Raw genomic sequence first — 25,322 nt, 5'->3', positions numbered from 1 at the left:
CCAAGGGTAAAGCAAACACGTTTAATCACAAATATGTGTAGAGGACACACATGACACACACACTACTGCATACACACTATACAGTACAGAACACTTAAAAAAGTCACTGTATAAACAATTAATTACAAGAGCATCCTCACCATTCCATATTAAATACAACCGGGGATAACAGAATGGTATAAATATTTTCTAAGGCTCGTTAATAGTTCAGAAAAGCGTAATTAAGTAAAACAAAAAAATATATATTTTTCCAGTAGTGAACATGCCTGTTCTGTTCTTTTCCTGCATTTTGCTCATCAAAAAGCTTGATGAATTAAACCAGCTCATAGTATTTCCCAGACTGGGGATCAAAGTAGCAGTTAAGAGAGGGATCATAGAGCAGATTCAGGTACTCCTCCTCGTCCTCATTTCCCCCATTCACTGATCCATCAGCCCCTGAAACACAAACAGGAGGAACATGCAGTTATGACATACCATAACATGCACATACACCAGGGGGGGTAGCCCGACTGGGACGTCAACCTGGCTCCCTACTATTCCAATTTCCAACACCTTAACCGGTTACATTAAGAGGTCCAACCCTTTTTATTTCCTTTGTCATTTTTTTTCTCAGAAGTGCCAAACCTTTTGATGAGATTGCAAAGGTGGCATTTACATGTTTTTATTTGAACCTTTATTTAACTAGGCAAGTCAGTTAAGAACAAATTCTTATTTACAATGATGGCCTACCCCGGCCTCCCCTAACCAGGACGACACTGGGCCAATTAGTGTGCCGCCCTATGGGACTCCCGATCACGGCCAGTTGTGATACAGCCAGGGATCGAACCAGGGTCTGCAGTGATGCCTCTAGCACGGAGATGCAGTGCCTTAGAACGCTGCGCCACTCGGTCATTTAGCGCGCTACATTATAAATTACCCCCCATATATAAATAGAAGAGTACAACTGAACCAGAGGAGGCTGGTGGGAGGAGCTATAGGAGAACGGGCTCATTGTAATGGCTGAAATTGAATAAATGCAACGGCATCAAACTAGGGTTGTAAAGCTACCTGGAATTGACCAAAGTTGTGTAATTAACTTTGCTAATTTATACCTGAATAACTTTTTAAAAATTCATATATAGTATTATTTTATTATATCTGTGTCCATATTGTCCATGAGTTTCTAGTGGATAGACCACATCATTCAAGAGAAATAGCCTAATTAATGAAAAACAATGGCGTTATTTTCAATTAACTCTGCAACTCTTCTAACTGTTGACTGGGTTCACAACTGCCACCATTTTGACGCCAAAATATTGACATCAAATACATATTGGCATAGTAAAATAAATCAAATGTGTAAAATATATATAAAGGATATTTCATGCTGAAACCCTCATAATAAACACCAATGGTGTTCACTAAGTTGATGGTTTATATTTAAGATAATGTTTTACAGCTTTGCCATTCTATTTTTATTTTAAAATCATCTTATTTAATATATTTTACACGTGATTATTACAGACACCTGTGATAATTTGAAGTACCCAAAAGGGCCACTAGATGTCTTGTGATAGATCACGTAAAATCCTTGAAATATACCAAAATTCTGGTAGTTTACTGGTAAACTTAGAAAGTTTCCAATAATATACCCTCTTTTTGCAACCCTATATCAAACACATCAAACATATGGAAACCACGTTTGACTCTGTTCCATTTACTCCATCCCAGCCATTACAATGAGCCCATCCTCCTATAGCTCCTCCCACCAGCCTCCTTTGGACTGAACAAGCGTTCCGATTTCCTCTGAGGAAATATTCCTTTTGGCGAGAACTGAACAAGACCGTGTATGAACTGTAAGTGCACGACTGAAGAGACGGCCAACACCAGACCCGAGCAGTGTAAGCCATGAATCTGTACCCCTACTACCCTGTGAACAGAACTATTTAGTGGACTTAAATGGTTCCTGGGAGGCTGTAAGGGTCTGCTGACCTTGGGACCCAGGTGAATCTTAACTTCTCCTCTGCCATTTCAGACACTCTCTTCACATCAATCAGCACAGCCACGTTTAGGATCCTCATACCTCAGAATAACGCACAGACACATTCTGAAAGCTGTTAAATAAAAAAGGTGATGTAATTTCCAACCCCTTGCTTTAACCGCCATTATTTTAGTTGTTAAATTGACGGGCAGTTAACTACTTAAAAAGGTAATGGAATGCTCTGGGAGAAACATTGTGTCTAATTGGAAACTCCAATGGATGATAATGAAAACTAATTATGAGACACAATGTGTCAGAGGTTTAAAATTATGTTGTAAATTGGAAAGGTTTTGCCAATTAACCCCGGCAGGCGTGTCTTTGGAAGCGCAGCCTTGTAACGAGACTGTCTCTGACCTGTGGAGTCACGGGGAGAACAGAAAGCTGCAGCCTCCTGGGATCTATAGCCCTAATTGCTCCTAGTTTTTTTGGGTCTCCTTGCTCTGCCTCGTTTCCACCCTGTGTCTTCTTTAAAGAGAGCCTTAACATTTCAGCCTGCCTAACTTCTGACACCTGTGAAACATTTCCATTAGCAGAATGTGACGGTGGTGCCATTTCACAGGTTTCTGAGAACAATAAAAACAATATGGATTCTATAGGTTTACGTGTATGTGTGTGTGTGTGTGTGTGTGTAGGACAAGGAGTTTGGTGTTGGAGGTGTTGAGCCAAGCCTGCACCTCTGGTCGGGGGTCCACTCCGATGGTCCCTTGTGCCCTCTGACCCCTTCCCTTTTTTCTGGCTAGGAGGAATAATGGGAGGGCTGAGGACATCCATCCATTCCCTAGAGGCAATAGGCATCAGAACAGTCATCACTACAGAGATGCTATCAGACAATTAGGAATTCATAATATTAGTTGCAGTGTAGGTCAATTAACAATTTGTGAATAGCGGATAATGTCAAAAAAGGAGGACAGTTTTAATCAATCAGGAAACTCCCATCCCTGTTACCAACACCAATCAAAGAGATTTGGGAGGCAAGAATATATTCTACCATTCTAGTGTTTAATTGCTATATTGTAATTACTTCGCCACCATGGCCTATTTATTGCCTTATACCTCTCTTATCTTACCTCATTTGCACATGCTGTATATAGATTTTTCTACTGTATTATTGACTGTATGTTTGTTTATTCCATGTGTAACTCTGTGCTGTTGTATGTGTCGAACTGCTGTGCTTTATCTTGGTCAGGTCGCAGTTGTAAATGAGAACTTGTTCTCAACTAGCCTACCTGGTTAAATAAAGGTGAAATAAAATAAATAAAATACTGTAGGGATCGCACCTGATGATCTTTCCATGAGGCCCACTAAAGCCTCCCATCTCTTTTGTTCTTTAGACTAGACCACCATGGGCCATCACTAACCTCCCCATCCACTGCCCTTGGGCCTCCCAGCCCATCTCCTCTGTTCTGTTCTTAACGGGCTCAACAACCGAGAACCATCACAGACACATGCTGTGATTTCACACAAGTGTCTGTACACCACAGTACCAATCAAAAGTTTGGATACACTTGTTAATTCAAGGATTTTTCTTTCTTTTGACTATTTCCTACATTGTAGAATAATAGTGAAGACATCAAAACGATGAAATAACACATATGGAATCATGTAGTAACCAAAAAAGTGTTAAACAAATCAAAATATATTTTATATTTGAGATTCTTCAAAGTAGCAAGCCTTTGCATTGATGACAGCTTTGCACACTCTTGTCATTCTCTCAACCAACTACATTGGGTAGTCACCTGGAATGCATTTCCATTAAAAGATGTGCCTTGTTAAAAGTTCATTTGTGGAATTTCTTTCCTTCTTAATGCGTTTGAGCCAATAAGGTACGGATGGTATACAGAAGATAGCCCTATTTGGTAAAAGACCAAGTCCATATTATGGCATGAACAGCTCAAATAAGCAAAGAGAAATGACAGTCCATCATTACTTTAAGACGTGAAGGTCAGACAATGCGTAAAATTTCATGAACTTTGAAAGTTTCTTCAAGGGCAGTCACAAAAACCATCAAGTGCTATGATGAAACTGGCTCTCATGAGGACCGCCACAGGAAAGGAAGACCAAGAGTTACCTTTGCTGCAGAGGGTAAGTTCATTAGAGTTAACTGCACCTCAGATTGCACCCCAAATAAATGCTTCACAGAGTTCAAGTAACAGACACATCTCAACATCAACTGTTCAGAGGAGACTGTGTGAATCAGGCCTTCATGTTCGATTTGCTGCAAAGAAACCACTACTAAAGGACATCAATAATAAAGAAGAGACTTGCTTGGGCCAAGAAACACGAGCAATGGACATTGGACCGGTGGAAATCTGTCCTTTGGTTTGATGAGTCCAAATTTGAGATTTTTGGTTCCAACAGCCATGTCTTTGAGACGCAAAGTAGGTGAACAGATGATCTCCGCATGTGTGGTTCCTTAAAATGAAAAGCTAAAATGTCTTGAGTCAATAATTATTCAACCCCTTGAATATAGTAAGCCTAAATACATTTGCTTAACAAGTGAGATAATAAGTTGCATGGACTCACTCTGTGTGCAATAATAGTGTTTAACATGATTTTAAAATGATTATCCCATCTCTGTACCCCACACATACCACACACACGTAAGGTCTCTCAGTTGAGTAGTGAATTTCAAGCACAGATTCAACCACATACATGCATCCTGTTTACAATAAGGCACTAAAGTAACTCCGCAAAAAAAATTGCCAAAGAAATTATGTTTTGTACTTAATACAAGGCAAATCCAACACAACACATCACTGAGTATCACTCTTCATATTTTCAAGCATGGTGGTGGCTGCATCATGTTATGGGTATGGTTGTCATCGACAAGGACTAGGGATTTTTTTTGAGGCGAAAAAATAATAAACGGAATCGAGCTAAGCACAGGCAAAATCCTAGAGGAAAACTTGGTTCAGTCAGCTTTCTAACAGACACTGGGATACAAATTCACCTTTCAGCAGGACAATTACCTGAAACACAAGGCCAAATATACAGTTGAAGTCAGAAGTTTACATACACTTTAGCCAAATACATTTAAACTCAGTTTATATGCAAGAGGCCCGTATACTGCCTTCCCTGTGCTCCATTCTCCCCTTCCAGCACTACCGTTGGAGTTAGAAATTAAACAATTAAATGTAAGTATATAGTGATGTATGGTGGAAACTGGAGAAAAAGAGGCAAGACAGTATCATTGTATAGTAAATTACTACATTAGACACCATCCAGACAAGTATCGCCTTTAAGCTAGTCTTCAATGTTTTTGTACTTTCTTTGCCTCAGGATAAAAGTTGCTTCAGAGAACATCATGGGAGGTTTATGAAGTTTTGAGTTAAACTTATTTTCTTCTCGAAGGTTTAATTTATTTTCAAAGTGGCATCATGTTTCAAAGTGGGATTAAAATGGATTTAATTGTTAAAATTGAGTGTCACTAGTCTTTGTGACAGTCAGAGGGACAGTATTATACCTTGTACTGCTGGGGGACAGACGTACTGAGAGGAGCAATACTCTTCCTCCTACACACGAGAGATGAGGGTGAAGGAGCACTGCAGACTGCATCAGCGTGTGTGTGTGTGTGTGTGTATATTTGTGTGTGTGTTGTGTGTGTCACCGTACTGCTACCAGCAGGGCTCTCTCTCCCATTTATATCAGAGGTCAATGCAACAGACAGAACTGAACCAAAGGCTATCTCCTTCCCACTACTTTTGGCCCCCTGTCTCCTAAACTCTTGACTTTCAGAACGGCACCTTTATGGTTGAAGTTGATTCCTAGTTGACAATCTCAAAAAGACCCTGTCTTACTGATGGCTTGAGGCCAGTTGTTCAACTAGGAGCTAAAATGAATGAGTCAAGTAAGTCACTAATAGTTTGAACACATCCGAAAGTAAACTGTCCACAGGTTTTAGGACATTTGTGAACGTTATAACAGCTAAGAAGTATTTTCCATTGGAGCGGTAAAGTTGCTTTCCTCTATGTCTTGGTTTCCCCTTCTCTTCCACCAGTTAGCTCTGATCTTTGATATTCAAAATGAACAGTGACTATAAGTTGATATGATATCATCACTTGACTGAGATGTGTAACTCTCTCCTCCATTATAACAGTGTGGCTGCGGAATACATTTAGGTAAAATATGGATGTCTCGAATTTCAATCTCTAAACTGGGAAAACAGCATGCTTCCACTGAGTTAGTTTTTTGTAAATACATCTATCAACACACTCACAAATACAGCAATTCTATACCTCTGTCAGATATAGATCCTACTTGATTTTCAATTTCAACTTCAAGGACTAGATAGTAACCCTCCCCCATTGTGTCCCTTAGAAATACATCATCACTTCTTCTCCAAACCGAAGCTAAAATCAAATATATTCCAAATAATATTTCCTTCCCCTACCGGAGCCATTTACAACCTCCCACTTCCCTCTGAGTCCACACTGGGAGGCACAAAGCACAGGCAGATTTAATGGAAGCTATTTTCAAGGACAACGCAGCTCAACGCTGCAGACAGCAGCTACCTACCTGCAGGGAGAGGAAATTGTTAAGTGGGACTGGACGAGAGACTGTAGATTGAATTGTTAAGTCATTATATTCATGGCATAAAAGTGAACTGGAGATGGGAGGAAATAAATTAGCCTTTTTTTTTACCTGACAGAAGATGAAGGTCCCTTTTAGTAAGTATTTTACCTTGAGGTTAGTGTAAAAAAACAAAAACATTATCTATAGTGTACCCAGCAAACCAAAATTGGTTCTGCAGAGGTTCCCAGAACATTCGTTAGGTTGCGGCAAATGTTCTCATAACACAAAAACTGTCCAGTTGTGCTGATGATTATACAATGTTTGTATAAAACATAAGCCCGATGTTGCCGGAACGTTCCCAGAACACATTTAGTCTGTTCTTTAAAAGTACCTAAAATACTTATTTAGGTGAGAACATTGTGGGGATATGACAAGAGAGGTTCCAAAAACACACACAAAAAACAAACAAACAGAAAAACTGTCCAGTTGTGCTGACATTCAGATAATATTTGTATCGGATTGCACAAAAAACGAGTTTGATGTTGACAGAACAGCCTGTCTGAGTTCTTTAAAACGTTGATTTGCTGGGATTTTTAAAATATTTTTTATGTTAAGAGAACATTTAATTTCAAACCTATTTTTTTATTTTTTTTAATCAAAACTTTATTTGAAAGATTTTGAGATGTTGTCATCCTGATGTTAGAAAAAACCCTAACTAGAACTTCATGGTAATCTTAGCTAATGTTCTGCCAATATTCCTGGTTTGCTGGGTATACTCCTACAGTACATCTGTGCTTGGAGCTGGAGACGAAAGGAAACGGATGTTGGCACTTCTATCTCTTTTGAAAATAGACTTTGTAAAAAGATGATTCTGTGTTCAGTGAGAATGCATCAGATTCTATCTTCAGTGAGAATATCTCCATTTCTCCATGACAGGGTGTTTAGGAGATGCAACGCTTGTTTACCAGCCAGAGGCAGAAGGCACAGATATCACACACAGTGGAACATGGTAAATGTGTCAGAAAAGCACTGACAAAACTACAGCAGGGAGCAGCAGCACCGTTTCAACTGTCAAACTTTACCACTCCAAATAACTGAACAGTGGAGCCTTGCAGACAACGGTGCCAGTCAGGACACTTAAGACCGAAGATTTCACTTTTGGGCTTTCAGAACACAAAACACCTTTGGGGGTCTGTCTGAATACAAAAGAAAGAAAGAATAAAAGAGAGGAGAAGAGAAAGAACAGACTAGATTTCCACTGACAGAGAGATAATTAAAGCTGGTTGTCGTGCCACATCCCACACCTCTCAGATCCACTGCAGCTGTACTTGAATACAGTAACACACATTCAGTCATCAGCTATATAGTGTTGGTAGTATTGCTGTAGTAAATACAGGCCACTAGTGGATAGGGTTCGGTTAACAAGCCTATACTTAAAAAATATAAGCCTATACTTGAGTACACTCTTAGAAAACACGGTTCTATGGGATCCCTTTTAGGTTCTAGATAGCACTTTTTTTTCTAAGAGTGTACTCAAATCTGCCTCAGGGCGCAGTCAAGCAGAAACAGAAGCACTCAGTCTGAACATTTGAAAGACACAGACAGTCTCAAGGACAGAAGGTTTAGTGAACTTGAGTGAAATGAAACAGAAGTATAATACAAACAAAATTGTACCTGAAAAACACTAGGTGACTGCAATTTTGTTGCCAGGTTCATTCAACAGTCATGTGGTTTAACACCACAAAGGAGCACATAATACATCATGGGGACAGAGATATATACACCAGGAAGCCTTCCCTGCCTTTCATCAATAAATCAGACATGTTTGAGCCAACAGGAACAATGCATAATTCAACCTGGAGACAGGTGATGCAACACTTTTGTCATCCTTTGTAACATGTTGGTGGCGCTGCACGTGTGTCCTCAGAGAGAGAGAGACGGAAAGAGAGAAAGGGAGAGAGAGACCCACAAAGAATTTGAAAACATAAAGACAGAGCGAGCGAGAGAGCGGGTTGTGTGCTAATGAGTGACAACAGCCCTGCATCTAATTGAGAGGCGAGCAGAGAGGATGACAAGAAGAGCTCTAATGAGTAATGGCAATGGCATCCTGTAAGATGAGGTGAGGTGAGCCAGACCCAAGCCCAGGTGATGACAGCCAGGTGACTGGTGTATTAGACCTCTGTGTGTTTGGGCCCTGCGCCAACGGAAACACTAACTAACTCGGTGCTAATCATCTGGGACAGCCTTGGCTAATGAGACACTGACGCACTGCTACAGGTGGGAATCTGTTAGTATGTGTTCATATTTACATGTTGTGTACGGTTTCATACACTTGTCAGGAAGGGTTCCATGCCCTGGGTCTCTTGACTGATTCTGAATGGACAGATAGAATGAACGCACCATACATCCATTCTCACTTCAGGATCAGTGAATTATTTCATTTATTCTTTATTTAACTAGGCAAGTCAGTTAAGAACAAATTCTTATTTACAATGACGGCCTACTGGGGAACAGTGGGTTAACTGCCTTGGTCAGGGGCAGAACAACAGATTTGTACCTTGTCAGGGGATTCAATCCAGTAACCTTTTGGTTACTGGCCCAACGCTCTAAGCACTAGGCTACCTACCTCCCCGATTTCCCAGCATAGATAACGTTACGGAAGAGATTTGATGGAAAGGGAGGTTACATCATTTACAGGCTGAACATATTGGCTACCTTTAAACAGTTGGCGGAGGACCCGTATTGATAGCAAATTCAAAAAGGATGAAACCTCCTCCACCCAACCTAATACGTAATCTGCTCGAGGGGATTAGTCAACCGGCTCATACGTTGCGACATCCCCTGAATGACCATCTGCTAGCCTGCTAGCCGCGGCCAGCTAGCTGTCTAGAGCATATTGGACTGTTAGCTGAATAGATCCATTTGCCAATTGAACCCCTCTGCTACACGGAACCCTACTAATCCATCACGACTGGTCTATCGACGGAACCACACGAGGCAAAAACAGACTTTCCTCCATCACGACGTCCCTCTAAGGCCCATCTGCTAGCTTGCTAGCCCCGGCCTGCTAGCTGTCTGAATCGCTGTGTCTCCAGCCTGCCCAACCACTGACTGGACCCCTATGATCACCTATGATCACTAATGTCAATATGCCTTGTCCATTACTGTTCTGGTTAGTGATTATTGTTTTATTTCACTGTAGAGCCTCTAGCCCTGCTCAATATGCCTTAACCAACCATTTATGCGATGACATCACCTGGTTTAAATGTTTCTAGAGACAATATTTCTCTCATCATCACTCAATGCCTGGTTTACCTACAATGTACTCACATCCTACCATACCTTTGTCTGTACATGATGCCTTGAATCTATTCTATCGTGCCCAGAAACCTGCTCCTTTTACTCTCCGACCCGAACGCACTAGACGACCAGTTCTATTAGACTTTAACCATACCTATATCCTACTTCTCCTCTGTTCCTCTGGTGATGTAGAGGGTAATCCAGGACCTGCAGAGCCTAGCTCCACTCCCATTCCCCAGGTGCTCTCATTTGTTGACTTCTGTAACCGTAAAAGCCTTGGTTTCATGCATGTTAACATTAGAAGCCTCCTCCCTAAGTTTGTTTTATTCACTGCTTTAGCACACTTTGTCAACCCAAATGTCTTAGCCGTGTCTTAATCCTGGTTTAGGAAGACCACCAAAAACCCTGAAACTGCCAAAGGGGGCGGAGTTGCAATCTACTGCTGAGATAGCCTGCTGAATTCTGTCTTACTAACCAGGTCTGTACCCAAACAATTCAAGCTTCTACTTTTAAAAATACACCTTTCTAGAAACAAGTCTCTCACCATTGCCGCTTGCTATAGACCACCCTCAGCCCCCAGCTGTGCCCTGGACACCATATGTGAATTGATTGCCCACCATCTATCTTCAGAGCTCGTGCTGCTAGGTGACCTAAACTGGGACATGCTTAACACCCCGGGCCATCCTACAATCTAAGCTAGATGCCCTCTCATACAAATGATCAATGAACCTACCAGGTACAACCCCAAATCCGTAAACACGGCACCCTCATAGATATCAATCTATCCTACTTGCCCTCCAAATACACCTCTGCCTCATTGCCTGCATCCGTAAAGGGTCTGCAGTCAAACGAACACCCCTCATCACTGTCAAACGTTCCCAAAAACACTTCAGCGAGCAGGCCTTTCTAATCGACCTGGCAGGGGTATCCTGGAATGATATCGACCTCATTCCATCAGTAGAGGATGCCTTGTTATTTTTTCAAAGTGCCTTCCTCACCATCTTAAATAAGCATGCTCCATTCAAAAAAATTAGAACAAGGAACAGATACAGCACTTGGTTCACTCCAGACCTGACTGCCCTTGACCAGCACAAAAACATCCTGTGGCGTACTGCATTAGCATCAAATAGCCCCCACGATATGCAACTTTCAGGGAAGTTAGGAACTAATATACACAGGCAGTTAAGAAAGCTAAGGCTAGCTTTTTCAAACAGAAATTTGCATCCTGTAGCACAAACTCAAAACAGTTCTGGGACACTGTAAATTCCATGGAGAATAAGAGTACCTCCTCCCAGCTGCCAACTGCACTGAGGCTAGGAAACACTGTCACCACTGATGAATCCACTATAATTGAGAATTTCAATAAGCATTTTTCTATAGCTGGCCATGCTTTCCACCTGGCTACCCCTACCCCGGTGAACTGCCCGGCACCCCCCACAGCAACTCGCCCAATCCTCCCCATTTCTCCTTCACCCAAATCCAGATAGCTGATGTTCTGAAAGAGCGGCAAAATCTGGAACCCTACAAATCATCCGGGCTAGACAATCTGGACCCTCTCTTTCTAAAATGATCTGCCGTTGCAACCCCTATTACTAGCCTGTTCAACCTCTCTTTTGTATCGTCTGAGATCCCCAAATCTTGGAAAGCTGCCGCGGTCATCCCCCTCTTCAAAGGTGGAGATACTCTAGACCCAAACTGTTACAGACCTATATCTATCCTACCCTGCCTTTCTAAGGTCTTTGAAAGCCAAGTTAACAAACAGATTACCGACCATTTCGAATCCCACCGTATCTTCTCCGCTATGCAATCTGGTTTCCGAGCTGGTCACGGGTGCACCTCAGCCACGCTCAAGCGAGCTTCAATGCCATACAACTCTCCTTTCGTTGCCTCCAACTGATCCTAAATGCAAGTAAAACTAAAAGCATGTACTTCAACCGATCGCTGCCAGCACCTGCCCGCCCGTCCAGCATAACTACTCTGGACGGTTCTGACTTTGAATATGTGGACAACTACAAATACCTGGCCTCCCGGGTGGCGCAGTGGTTAAGGGAGCTGTACTCCATCAGAGTCCCTGGGTTCGCGCCCAGGCTCTGTCGTAACCGGCCGCGACCGGGAGGTCCGTGGGGCGACGCACAATTGGCCTAGCGTCGTCCGGGTTAGGGAGGGCTTGGTCGGTAGGGATTGCCTTGTCTCATCGCGCACCAGCGACTCCTGTGGTGGGCCGGGCACATGCGCGCTAACCAAGGTTGCCAGGTGCACGGTGTACCCTCCGACACATTGGTGCGGCTAGCTTCCGGGTTGGATGCGCGCTGTGTTAAGAAGCAGTACGGCTGGTTGGGTTGTGTATCGGAGGACGCATGACTTTCAACCTTCGTCTCTCCCGAGCCCGTACGGGAGTTGTAGCGATGAGACAAGATAGTAGCTACTACAACAATTGGATACCACGAAATTGTGGAGAAAAAGGGGTAAAAATTAAATAAAAAAAAAATTAAATAAAAAAAAAACTACAAATACCTAGGTGTCTGGTTAGACTGTAAACTCTCCTTCCAGACTCACATTAAGCATCTCCAATCCAAAATTAAATCTCGAATCGGCTTCCTATTTCGTAAACAAAGCATCCTTCACTCATGCTGACAAATATACCCTCGTAAAACTGACCATCCTACCGATCCTCGACTTCGGCGATGTAATTTACAAAATAGCCTCCAACACTCTACTCAACAAATTGGATGCAGTCTATCACAGTGCCATCCGTTTTGTCACTAAAGCCCCATATACTACCCACCATTGCGACCTGTACGCTCTTGTTGGCTGGCCCTCACTTCATACTCATCGCCAAACCCACTGGCTCCAGGTCATCTACAAGTCTCTGCTAGGTAAAGCCCCACCTTATCTCAGCTCACTGGTCACCATAGCAGCACCCACCCGTAGCATGCGCTACAGAAGTTATATCTCACTGGTCACCCCCAAAGCCAATTCCTCATTTGGCCGCCTTTCCTTCCAGCTCTCTGCTACCAATGACTGGAATGAACAGAAGACTCATATCTCTCTCACTAGCTTTAAGCACCAGCTGTCAGAGCAGCTCACAGATCACAGTACCTGTACATAGCCCATCTGTAAATAGCCCATCTAACTACCTCATCCCCATAATGTATTTATTTATTAATCTTGCTCCTTTGCACCCCAGTATCTCTACTTGCACATTCATCTTCTGCACATCAATCACTCCAGTGTTGAATTGGTATATTGTAATTACTTCGCCACCATGGCCTATTTATTGCCTTATCTTACCTCATTTGCACACTGTATATAGACTTTTTCTACTGTATTATTGACTGTATGTTTGTTTATTCCATGTGTAACTCTGTGCTGTTGTATGTGTCGAACTGCTTTGCTTTATTCTTGGCCAGGTCGCAGTTTTAAATGAGAACTTGTTCTCAACTAGTCTACCTGGTTAAATAAAGGTGAAATAAAATAAATAATAATAAATGTAAAAAACTCTGCCCTCTTTTTAAAAGACAAAACATTGTTTATGTGTTGTTTATTTTGGGGACAAGATTTGAGGTATGCTCACCTTGGATTGGAGTGTAAGAGTGGGTTCATTTCCTTCTGGTAGTGATGGCCCTGTTTGGCCGGCTGAGAACAACAGAACACAACGGATGAGGAAAAGAGAACGTCATAATCTACCAGCGATGCTATAATCATTCAGATTCTAATCTCGGCACCCAGAAGACAGTCTCACATGCAGGCTGGCCGCTCACATTTTAATTTAAAGGCTGTCAGTCACCAGAGACTAATAACATAAAAAGATACCCGCCACACACATTTAGCATGTTGCTATCTTTTCTAACGATCTCATACAGTATTATGTGAAATCACAATCTGCGTAATAACAAAAAGCTTCAGTGCACCTCCCTCAGCTGCCTGATGGGGGCGCTGTGGCTACATATGTTACTACAGAGTGCAAAGGTTCTCAGTATTTATCTCAGGACTCTATAATGGCACATTTCCATAAAGGATTTACCCCAGTGTTTTACCCAAACGACTTTTCTGTTTCCATCTACGCGGGCCGGCAACGGTGTCTCACCGGGCCATGGCTCTGGCAGACCTGCTCTCACTTGGGGCCAAAACCAGGCCACTGGTACTTTTCAGCTGGCAATTACATAACATCGGCTAACTGTGAAATTCAACACCTTCTTATAAAGCTACTCTTTTGATTATGCAGAGTTTGTTGATTTTACTCTCCACAGGTCCTCACGGTCAGCCCTAGCTACGGAAACGCTGTTTCTCTAGTATAACAGAGCGGAGTATACCCTAGCGTGACACTGATGTTACAGTCGAAAAAGCAGCAATGTGAACACAGCACATCAAGCTGTCATGGCAGAATTGGGGTGAGCTGATGTAACTTCTCACGGGTTATGTTATTGTTCTGTGTTATGCTTTTCATAGGCTCCTGGTGTGTCTGCACCCTAACACAAGCCCACTGTGTTCCCGGGAACTGTTGCTGTATTGAAATAACTGTTGTGTAAACAACATGATTGTATTATCACCTCCCACTATATAAGGGACATGAAACCATTTATTCTTTGAGTTCTTCCCTGTGAAACCAGAGGTGGATCTCCCCTGCAGCTTCAAGATGAAAATATATACTATTAGTCTCTGCCTGATCTTTGGATCGCGTTTTCCACAACAAAGGTGAGCAGCCAGCTTGGGAGAGAGAGAGAGAGAGAGAGAGAGAGAGAGAGAGAGAGAGCTTGTTTGAATAAGCCCCATTTGCACCTTGATTTATCACTCAGGAGAGCTGCCTGTAAATAAGGGCTTAAGGACATAGGAAGGCATCATAGATATCTGGGCCCACTTCATTGCTTCTGCAAATTACAGTATGTGAGTGTGAAATGAGCAACACTAACCCCCTACGTCAATGGCAAACGTCCTGAGTAAGACATCTTCACTTGTCCCCCATCTTTGGGGTACATGACTCACCATAGGTATGTGTGTCCAGGTGGATGGCTCATCACTGCTGGTGCTGATGCTGACGTTACATTGGTGGATCTGAGAGGCACTGAGACCTGTTGCTCCTCCACCCTCCTCTTCTTCCTCCTGCTCCCGCCGTAGACTGGCCAGCATATGTAGCTCCTCCTCCTCCTGCATACGCAGGCTGTCCAACAGACGCAAATCACAGCTACTGGACCCAACAGGCTCATGCCTGCTCTCCGCCCTCTCCTCTCCCACCTTCAAATCGACAACAAACAAAATCAAGATGGATTACACACTGCATTCCAGACATTACAGTAAAGGAATTTGACAGCTTTTTTAATGGGCTTTGTGGTTTGACCATGGTGTGTATCAAGCACATGCCCCAAATTCCTAGAATCTCATTCATCCTTTTTCATCACATCCACAAATAGCAAGTTCTGTTCGATCCGTCCAATAAGAAGAAACAGGTCAATGACCTGAGCCCAACCAACCCCTGTGTACGTGTAACAAAGATAAGTAAATCAGTGTGTTTAAAACAGCATGTCTCAGTTTTCCCATCCGGGGCCCAGCCCAGGCTTGGATATCACCCACTGGCCTGTGGCTTGGCTGGCATGATTGGTGTGTGTGTGTGTGTGTGTGTGTGTACAGTAACTCGTCCAGCTATCGATTCAGTAGGAGGCTTGGAGCTCTGTGGTAACTGGCTTTGTCCGAAAGGAAGAACTGGGGCAACCCTGGAGGTTAAGAGAGGATCAATGGCTGCTGGCGTGAAAGAGAGCCTCACAGGCCAGTGGGAACCGCAACAATCATCTCTGTCTTCTCTCTCTCTGACAACATTTCAATCAGGACCCTGACTCTACTGTACCATAGGCTAGCTCAGTGGCTACCACACTGACTCAGTACTGGTACCCCCTGTATATAGGGAAAGGGGGATACCTAGTCAGTTGTACAACTGAATGCATTCAACTGAAATGTGTCTTCCGCATTTAACCCAACCCCTCTGAATCAGAGAGGTGTGGAGGGCTGCCATGATCGACATCCAAGTCTTCGGCGCCCAGGGAACAGTGGGTTAACTGCCTTGCTCAGGGGCAGAACAACAGATTTTTTACCTTGTCAGCTCTGGGATTCGACCCAGCAACCTTTCAGTTACTGGCCCAACGCTCTAACCATAGCCTTGTTATTGTTATGTCATTTTCTTGTGTTACTTTTTGATTCGATTTTTTCACTTTAGTTTATTGAGTAAATATTTTCTTAACTCTATTCCTTGAACTGCATTGTTGGTTAAGGGCTTGGAAGTAAAGTCTACCCCTGTTGTATATGGCGCATGTGACAAATACAATTTGATTTGACTTGATGGGAGGACAGCTCAACAGCCTTCACTTGGCTACCTGCTGGGGACATGGAGCAGGGTGTGTCAGTGGTAGTAAGACTGCAGCTTACTGGGCTGTGTTCCACCTCAATGAGGTGAGGGTTGAGGGGGGTGTCTGAGCCTCATCAGCGACCCAGGCAGCAGGCCTCCTTTGTGGGCTTGGGATCCCTCCACTCCTCTGTCTTTTGTGGACCTCAGGAAGAGTAGCTGCTGTGTCAGCTAGAGCTAATGAGGATCCCTAAAAAATATTTCAAAAAATACAAAATACTGTGCTCTGATCATGGATCCCCTGGTTCCTCTTAGGAGGAGCGGCTGGAAGGCGGGAAGGGAGTGAGCCCCGGGCACCTCAAGGTGTGACAGCTAGCCCCCCACCTCTCTTCACCCTCTCTCTCACCCTCTCTATTTTAAATCGCAGAATCCTTCTCCTCAGCACAGCATGACTGACAAACCTGCTCTTAGATCACTGCTCTGCTCTGCTCTGTACATCACACACTTTAATGTGAGCAGAGGAGATGAGGGGAAGCGAGGGATGAGGGGAGAGACAGGCAGGCAGGCGGGCGGGTGCGACACGGCGTGTCATCATGCCATCAGAAGCTGAACAGCACGATGCCAAGCCCTTTAACAAGCTTCTCTCTACATTTCCTCACTCACTCTTCTTCTATCTAAGCTTCTCTCTCTCTTCTCTTCCTCACTCTCTTCTATCTAAGCCCATCCTGACTGCAACCACTTGAGCATCGGAGAGGAGTCAACCCCGACCATAAAAGAAAGACTGGCACAAAGCAGGCAGCCACATGACTGTCACATCCACTCTTTGTCAAAAGGGACCTTTCCTCTCCCCTGAAAACTCTCTTCAGACTTCTCAGACTTTCCTTGCTGTGTCCCAAACGGCACCATATTCCCTATATAGTGCACTACTTTTGCCCACAGCCCTGGTTAAAAGAATCGCACGTTACAGGGAATAGGGTGCCATTTGGGACACACACCGCATCTTTAATTAAACAGTGGGCTCTCTTCTGTTGTGAGAGGTCAAGGGGAATGACTGTTCTCTCCTACAGTTCCCAGTGATAATTCTACATCCCTCGTTCAACATGCACTCTGCTCCCTCTTTTCTTCTCACTCCCTCACTCTTTGTGTATCCCTCCACCCACGCCACTGATTCCCTGTTTTCTATCTATTATTAAGCTTTGGCGATATGTCTGTGGGAGAATGAGGATCAACAAGGGGCACAGACAAACTCACTGTATCTATCTGTATCAAAACAGAGATTTATTTTCAGCTGGTCTGGGACATTTCAACCGGCAGACTTGTAACTACATGTTTTCAGAGGGGGGAAATCCAGGAATTTGCAGTGCTTTTCTATTGATAAAACTACTATACAGTATACTACTGTAAACACAGACCACTGAAGAAAAACAATCACAGAGAACTCTAGGTTTAACCAAATAAAGTACTATAGGCACATGTAGCTAGTAGGAGTCTCAGCTTGAAGAAGCAAAACATGAGGCAGACTGAAGAGAAAATATGAGGACATGCTGTCCTTTCACTCTTGTGATACATTCATGTCCTGTATATGTGACTACTAGGCTATAACTTGAATATGATACATCCATGTCCTGCATATGTGACTACTAGGCTATAACTTGAATATGATACATCCATGTCCTGTATATGTGACTACTAGGCTATAACTTGAATATGATACATCCATGTCCTGTATATGTGACTACTAGGCTATAACTTGAACATGATACATCCATGTCCTGTATATGTGACTACTAGGCTATAACTTGAACATGATACATCCATGTCCTGTATATGTGACTACTAGGCTATAACTTGAATATGATACATCCATGTCCTGTATATGTGACTACTAGGCTATAACTTGAATATGATACATCCATGTCCTGTATATGTGACTACTAGACTATAACTTGAATATGATACATCCATGTCCTGTATATGTGACTACTAGGCTATAACTTGAACATGATACATCCATGTCCTGTATATGTGACTACAAGACTATAACTTGAATATGATACATCCATGTCCTGTATATGTGACTACTAGGCTATAACTTGAATATGATACATCCATGTCCTGTATATGTGACTACTAGGCTATAACTTGAACATGATACATCCATGTCCTGTATATGTGACTACTAGGCTATAACTTGAACATGATACATCCATGTCCTGTATATGTGACTACTAGGCTATAACTTGAATATGATACATCCATGTCCTGTATATGTGACTACTAGGCTATAACTTGAATATGATACATCCATGTCCTGTATATGTGACTACTAGACTATAACTTGAATATGATACATCCATGTCCTGTATATGTGACTACTAGGCTATAACTTGAACATGATACATCCATGTCCTGTATATGTGACTACAAGACTATAACTTGAATATGATACATCCATGTCCTGTATATGTGACTACTAGGCTATAACTTGAACATGATACATCCATGTCCTGTATATGTGACTACAAGACTATAACTTGAACATGATACATCCATGTCCTGTATATGTGACTACTAGGCTATAACTTGAATATGATACATCCATGTCCTGTATATGTGACTACTAGGCTATAACTTGAATATGATACATCCATGTCCTGTATATGTGACTACTAGGCTATAACTTGAATATGATACATCCATGTCCTGTATATGTGACTACTAGGCTATAACTTGAATATGATACATCCATGTCCTGTATATGTGACTACTAGGCTATAACTTGAATATGATACATCCATGTCCTGTATATGTGACTACTAGACTATAACTTGAATATGATACATCCATGTCCTGTATATGTGACTACTAGGCTATAACTTGAACATGATACATCCATGTCCTGTATATGTGACTACAAGACTATAACTTGAATATGATACATCCATGTCCTGTATATGTGACTACTAGGCTATAACTTGAACATGATACATCCATGTCCTGTATATGTGACTACAAGACTATAACTTGAACATGATACATCCATGTCCTGTATATGTGACTACTAGGCTATAACTTGAATATGATACATCCATGTCCTGTATATGTGACTACTAGGCTATAACTTGAATATGATACATCCATGTCCTGTATATGTGACTACTAGGCTATAACTTGAATATGATACATCCATGTCCTGTATATGTGACTACTAGGCTATAACTTGAATATGATACATCCATGTCCTGTATATGTGACTACTAGACTATAACTTGAATATGATACATCCATGTCCTGTATATGTGACTACTAGGCTATAACTTGAACATGATACATCCATGTCCTGTATATGTGACTACAAGACTATAACTTGAATATGATACATCCATGTCCTGTATATGTGACTACTAGGCTATAACTTGAACATGATACATCCATGTCCTGTATATGTGACTACAAGACTATAACTTGAACATGATACATCCATGTCCTGTATATGTGACTACTAGACTATAACTTGAACATGATACATCCATGTCCTGTATATGTGACTACTAGGCTATAACTTGAATATGATACATCCATGTCCTGTATATGTGACTACTAGACTATAACTTGAATATGATACATCCATGTCCTGTATATGTGACTACTAGACTATAACTTGAATATGATACATCCATGTCCTGTATATGTGACTACTAGACTATAACTTGAATATGATACATCCATGTCCTGTATATGTGACTACAAGACTATAACTTGAACATGATACATCCATGTCCTGTATATGTGACTACTAGGCTATAACTTGAATATGATACATCCATGTCCTGTATATGTGACTACTAGGCTATAACTTGAATATGATACATCCATGTCCTGTATATGTGACTACTAGGCTATAACTTGAATATGATACATCCATGTCCTGTATATGTGACTACTAGGCTATAACTTGAATATGATACATCCATGTCCTGTATATGTGACTACTAGGCTATAACTTGAATATGATACATCCATGTCCTGTATATGTGACTACTAGACTATAACTTGAATATGATACATCCATGTCCTGTATATGTGACTACTAGGCTATAACTTGAACATGATACATCCATGTCCTGTATATGTGACTACAAGACTATAACTTGAATATGATACATCCATGTCCTGTATATGTGACTACTAGGCTATAACTTGAACATGATACATCCATGTCCTGTATATGTGACTACAAGACTATAACTTGAACATGATACATCCATGTCCTGTATATGTGACTACTAGGCTATAACTTGAATATGATACATCCATGTCCTGTATATGTGACTACTAGGCTATAACTTGAATATGATACATCCATGTCCTGTATATGTGACTACTAGGCTATAACTTGAATATGATACATCCATGTCCTGTATATGTGACTACTAGGCTATAACTTGAATATGATACATCCATGTCCTGTATATGTGACTACTAGACTATAACTTGAATATGATACATCCATGTCCTGTATATGTGACTACTAGGCTATAACTTGAACATGATACATCCATGTCCTGTATATGTGACTACAAGACTATAACTTGAATATGATACATCCATGTCCTGTATATGTGACTACTAGGCTATAACTTGAACATGATACATCCATGTCCTGTATATGTGACTACAAGACTATAACTTGAACATGATACATCCATGTCCTGTATATGTGACTACTAGACTATAACTTGAACATGATACATCCATGTCCTGTATATGTGACTACTAGGCTATAACTTGAATATGATACATCCATGTCCTGTATATGTGACTACTAGACTATAACTTGAATATGATACATCCATGTCCTGTATATGTAGACTATAACTAGATACTATAACTACTGAATATGATACATCCATGTCCTGTATATGTGACTACTAGGCTATAACTTGAATATGATACATCCATGTCCTGTATATGTGACTACTAGGCTATAACTTGAATATGATACATCCATGTCCTGTATATGTGACTACTAGGCTATAACTTGAATATGATACATCCATGTCCTGTATATGTGACTACTAGGCTATAACTTGAATATGATACATCCATGTCCTGTATATGTGACTACTAGGCTATAACTTGAATATGATACATCCATGTCCTGTATATGTGACTACTAGGCTATAACTTGAATATGATACATCCATGTCCTGTATATGTGACTACTAGACTATAACTTGAATATGATACATCCATGTCCTGTATATGTGACTACTAGACTATAACTTGAATATGATACATCCATGTCCTGTATATGTGACTACTAGGCTATAACTTGAACATGATACATCCATGTCCTGTATATGTGACTACAAGACTATAACTTGAATATGATACATCCATGTCCTGTATATGTGACTACTAGGCTATAACTTGAATATGATACATCCATGTCCTGTATATGTGACTACTAGGCTATAACTTGAATATGATACATCCATGTCCTGTATATGTGACTACTAGGCTATAACTTGAATATGATACATCCATGTCCTGTATATGTGACTACTAGGCTATAACTTGAATATGATACATCCATGTCCTGTATATGTGACTACTAGGCTATAACTTGAATATGATACATCCATGTCCTGTATATGTGACTACTAGGCTATAACTTGAATATGATACATCCATGTCCTGTATATGTGACTACTAGGCTATAACTTGAATATGATACATCCATGTCCTGTATATGTGACTACTAGGCTATAACTTGAATATGATACATCCATGTCCTGTATATGTGACTACTAGACTATAACTTGAATATGATACATCCATGTCCTGTATATGTGACTACTAGGCTATAACTTGAACATGATACATCCATGTCCTGTATATGTGACTACTAGGCTATAACTTGAACATGATACATCCATGTCCTGTATATGTGACTACTAGACTATAACTTGAATATGATACATCCATGTCCTGTATATGTGACTACTAGACTATAACTTGAATATGATACATCCATGTCCTGTATATGTGACTACTAGACTATAACTTGAATATGATACATCCATGTCCTGTATATGTGACTACTAGGCTATAACTTGAATATGATACATCCATGTCCTGTATATGTGACTACTAGGCTATAACTTGAATATGATACATCCATGTCCTGTATATGTGACTACTAGGCTATAACTTGAATATGATACATCCATGTCCTGTATATGTGACTACTAGGCTATAACTTGAATATGATACATCCATGTCCTGTATATGTGACTACTAGACTATAACTTGAATATGATACATCCATGTCCTGTATATGTGACTACTAGGCTATAACTTGAACATGATACATCCATGTCCTGTATATGTGACTACAAGACTATAACTTGAATATGATACATCCATGTCCTGTATATGTGACTACTAGGCTATAACTTGAACATGATACATCCATGTCCTGTATATGTGACTACTAGACTATAACTTGAATATGATACATCCATGTCCTGTATATGTGACTACTAGACTATAACTTGAATATGATACATACATGTCCTGTATATGTGACTACTAGACTATAACTTGAATATGATACATACATGTCCTGTATATGTGACTACTAGGCTATAACTTGAATATGATACATCCATGTCCTGTATATGTGACTCCATGTCTAGGCTATAGGCTATAACTTGAATATGATACATCCATGTCCTGTATATGTGACTACTAGGCTATAACTTGAATATGATACATCCATGTCCTGTATATGTGACTACTAGGCTATAACTTGAATACATGATACATCCATGTCCTGTATATGTGACTACTAGGCTATAACTTGAATATGATACATCCATGTCCTGTATATGTGACTACTAGGCTATAACTTGAATATGATACATCCATGTCCTGTATATGTGACTACTAGGCTATAACTTGAATATGATACATCCATGTCCTGTATATGTGACTACTAGGCTATAACTTGAATATGATACATCCATGTCCTGTATATGTGACTACTAGGCTATAACTTGAATATGATACATCCATGTCCTGTATATGTGACTACTAGGCTATAACTTGAATATGATACATCCATGTCCTGTATATGTGACTACTAGGCTATAACTTGAACATGATACATCCATGTCCTGTATATGTGACTACTAGGCTATAACTTGAATATGATACATCCATGTCCTGTATATGTGACTACTAGACTATAACTTGAATATGATACATCCATGTCCTGTATATGTGACTACTAGACTATAACTTGAATATGATACATCCATGTCCTGTATATGTGACTACTAGACTATAACTTGAATATGATACATCCATGTCCTGTATATGTGACTACTAGGCTATAACTTGAATATGATACATCCATGTCCTGTATATGTGACTACTAGGCTATAACTTGAATATGATACATCCATGTCCTGTATATGTGACTACTAGGCTATAACTTGAATATGATACATCCATGTCCTGTATATGTGACTACTAGGCTATAACTTGAATATGATACATCCATGTCCTGTATATGTGACTACTAGACTATAACTTGAATATGATACATCCATGTCCTGTATATGTGACTACTAGGCTATAACTTGAACATGATACATCCATGTCCTGTATATGTGACTACAAGACTATAACTTGAATATGATACATCCATGTCCTGTATATGTGACTACTAGGCTATAACTTGAACATGATACATCCATGTCCTGTATATGTGACTACTAGACTATAACTTGAATATGATACATCCATGTCCTGTATATGTGACTACTAGACTATAACTTGAATATGATACATCCATGTCCTGTATATGTGACTACTAGACTATAACTTGAATATGATACATCCATGTCCTGTATATGTGACTACTAGACTATAACTTGAATATGATACATCCATGTCCTGTATATGTGACTACTAGGCTATAACTTGAATATGATACATCCATGTCCTGTATATGTGACTACTAGGCTATAACTTGAATATGATACATCCATGTCCTGTATATGTGACTACTAGGCTATAACTTGAATATGATACATCCATGTCCTGTATATGTGACTACTAGGCTATAACTTGAATATGATACATCCATGTCCTGTATATGTGACTACTAGGCTATAACTTGAATATGATACATCCATGTCCTGTATATGTGATTACTAGGCTATAACTTGAATATGATACATCCATGTCCTGTATATGTGACTACTAGGCTATAACTTGAATATGATACATCCATGTCCTGTATATGTGACTACTAGGCTATAACTTGAATATGATACATCCATGTCCTGTATATGTGACTACTAGGCTATAACTTGAATATGATACATCCATGTCCTGTATATGTGACTACTAGACTATAACTTGAATATGATACATCCATGTCCTGTATATGTGACTACTAGGCTATAACTTGAACATGATACATCCATGTCCTGTATATGTGACTACAAGACTATAACTTGAATATGATACATCCATGTCCTGTATATGTGACTACTAGGCTATAACTTGAACATGATACATCCATGTCCTGTATATGTGACTACAAGACTATAACTTGAACATGATACATCCATGTCCTGTATATGTGACTACTAGGCTATAACTTGAATATGATACATCCATGTCCTGTATATGTGACTACTAGGCTATAACTTGAATATGATACATCCATGTCCTGTATATGTGACTACTAGGCTATAACTTGAATATGATACATCCATGTCCTGTATATGTGACTACTAGGCTATAACTTGAATATGATACATCCATGTCCTGTATATGTGACTACTAGGCTATAACTTGAATATGATACATCCATGTCCTGTATATGTGACTACTAGACTATAACTTGAATATGATACATCCATGTCCTGTATATGTGACTACTAGGCTATAACTTGAACATGATACATCCATGTCCTGTATATGTGACTACAAGACTATAACTTGAACATGATACATCCATGTCCTGTATATGTGACTACTAGGCTATAACTTGAATATGATACATCCATGTCCTGTATATGTGACTACTAGGCTATAACTTGAATATGATACATCCATGTCCTGTATATGTGACTA

At 40.6% G+C, this 25,322-nt stretch overlaps 1 protein-coding gene across 2 annotated transcripts in view; it reads right to left on the bottom strand.

Moving 5' to 3' along the window:
* cfap20dc (CFAP20 domain containing) overlaps positions 1-25,322 on the bottom strand; it is an 84,248-nt gene continuing 58,926 nt past the window's right edge. For both annotated transcript variants that reach the window (XM_029682862.2, XM_029682863.2), the window contains 4 exons: positions 14,816-15,064; positions 13,407-13,468; positions 2,695-2,798; positions 1-435 (listed from right to left, as the gene is read on the bottom strand). In XM_029682862.2, coding sequence (XP_029538722.1) covers positions 314-435; positions 2,695-2,798; positions 13,407-13,468; positions 14,816-15,064 — 537 coding nt within the window. In that variant the 3' untranslated portion in view covers positions 1-313. The remainder of the gene's footprint in view (positions 436-2,694; positions 2,799-13,406; positions 13,469-14,815; positions 15,065-25,322) is intronic.

This window comes from Oncorhynchus nerka, linkage group LG15 (assembly GCF_034236695.1).
Source record: "Oncorhynchus nerka isolate Pitt River linkage group LG15, Oner_Uvic_2.0, whole genome shotgun sequence".
NCBI classification, from domain to species: Eukaryota; Metazoa; Chordata; class Actinopteri; order Salmoniformes; family Salmonidae; genus Oncorhynchus; species Oncorhynchus nerka.
This window is presented reverse-complemented; position numbering and strand designations above follow the sequence as displayed.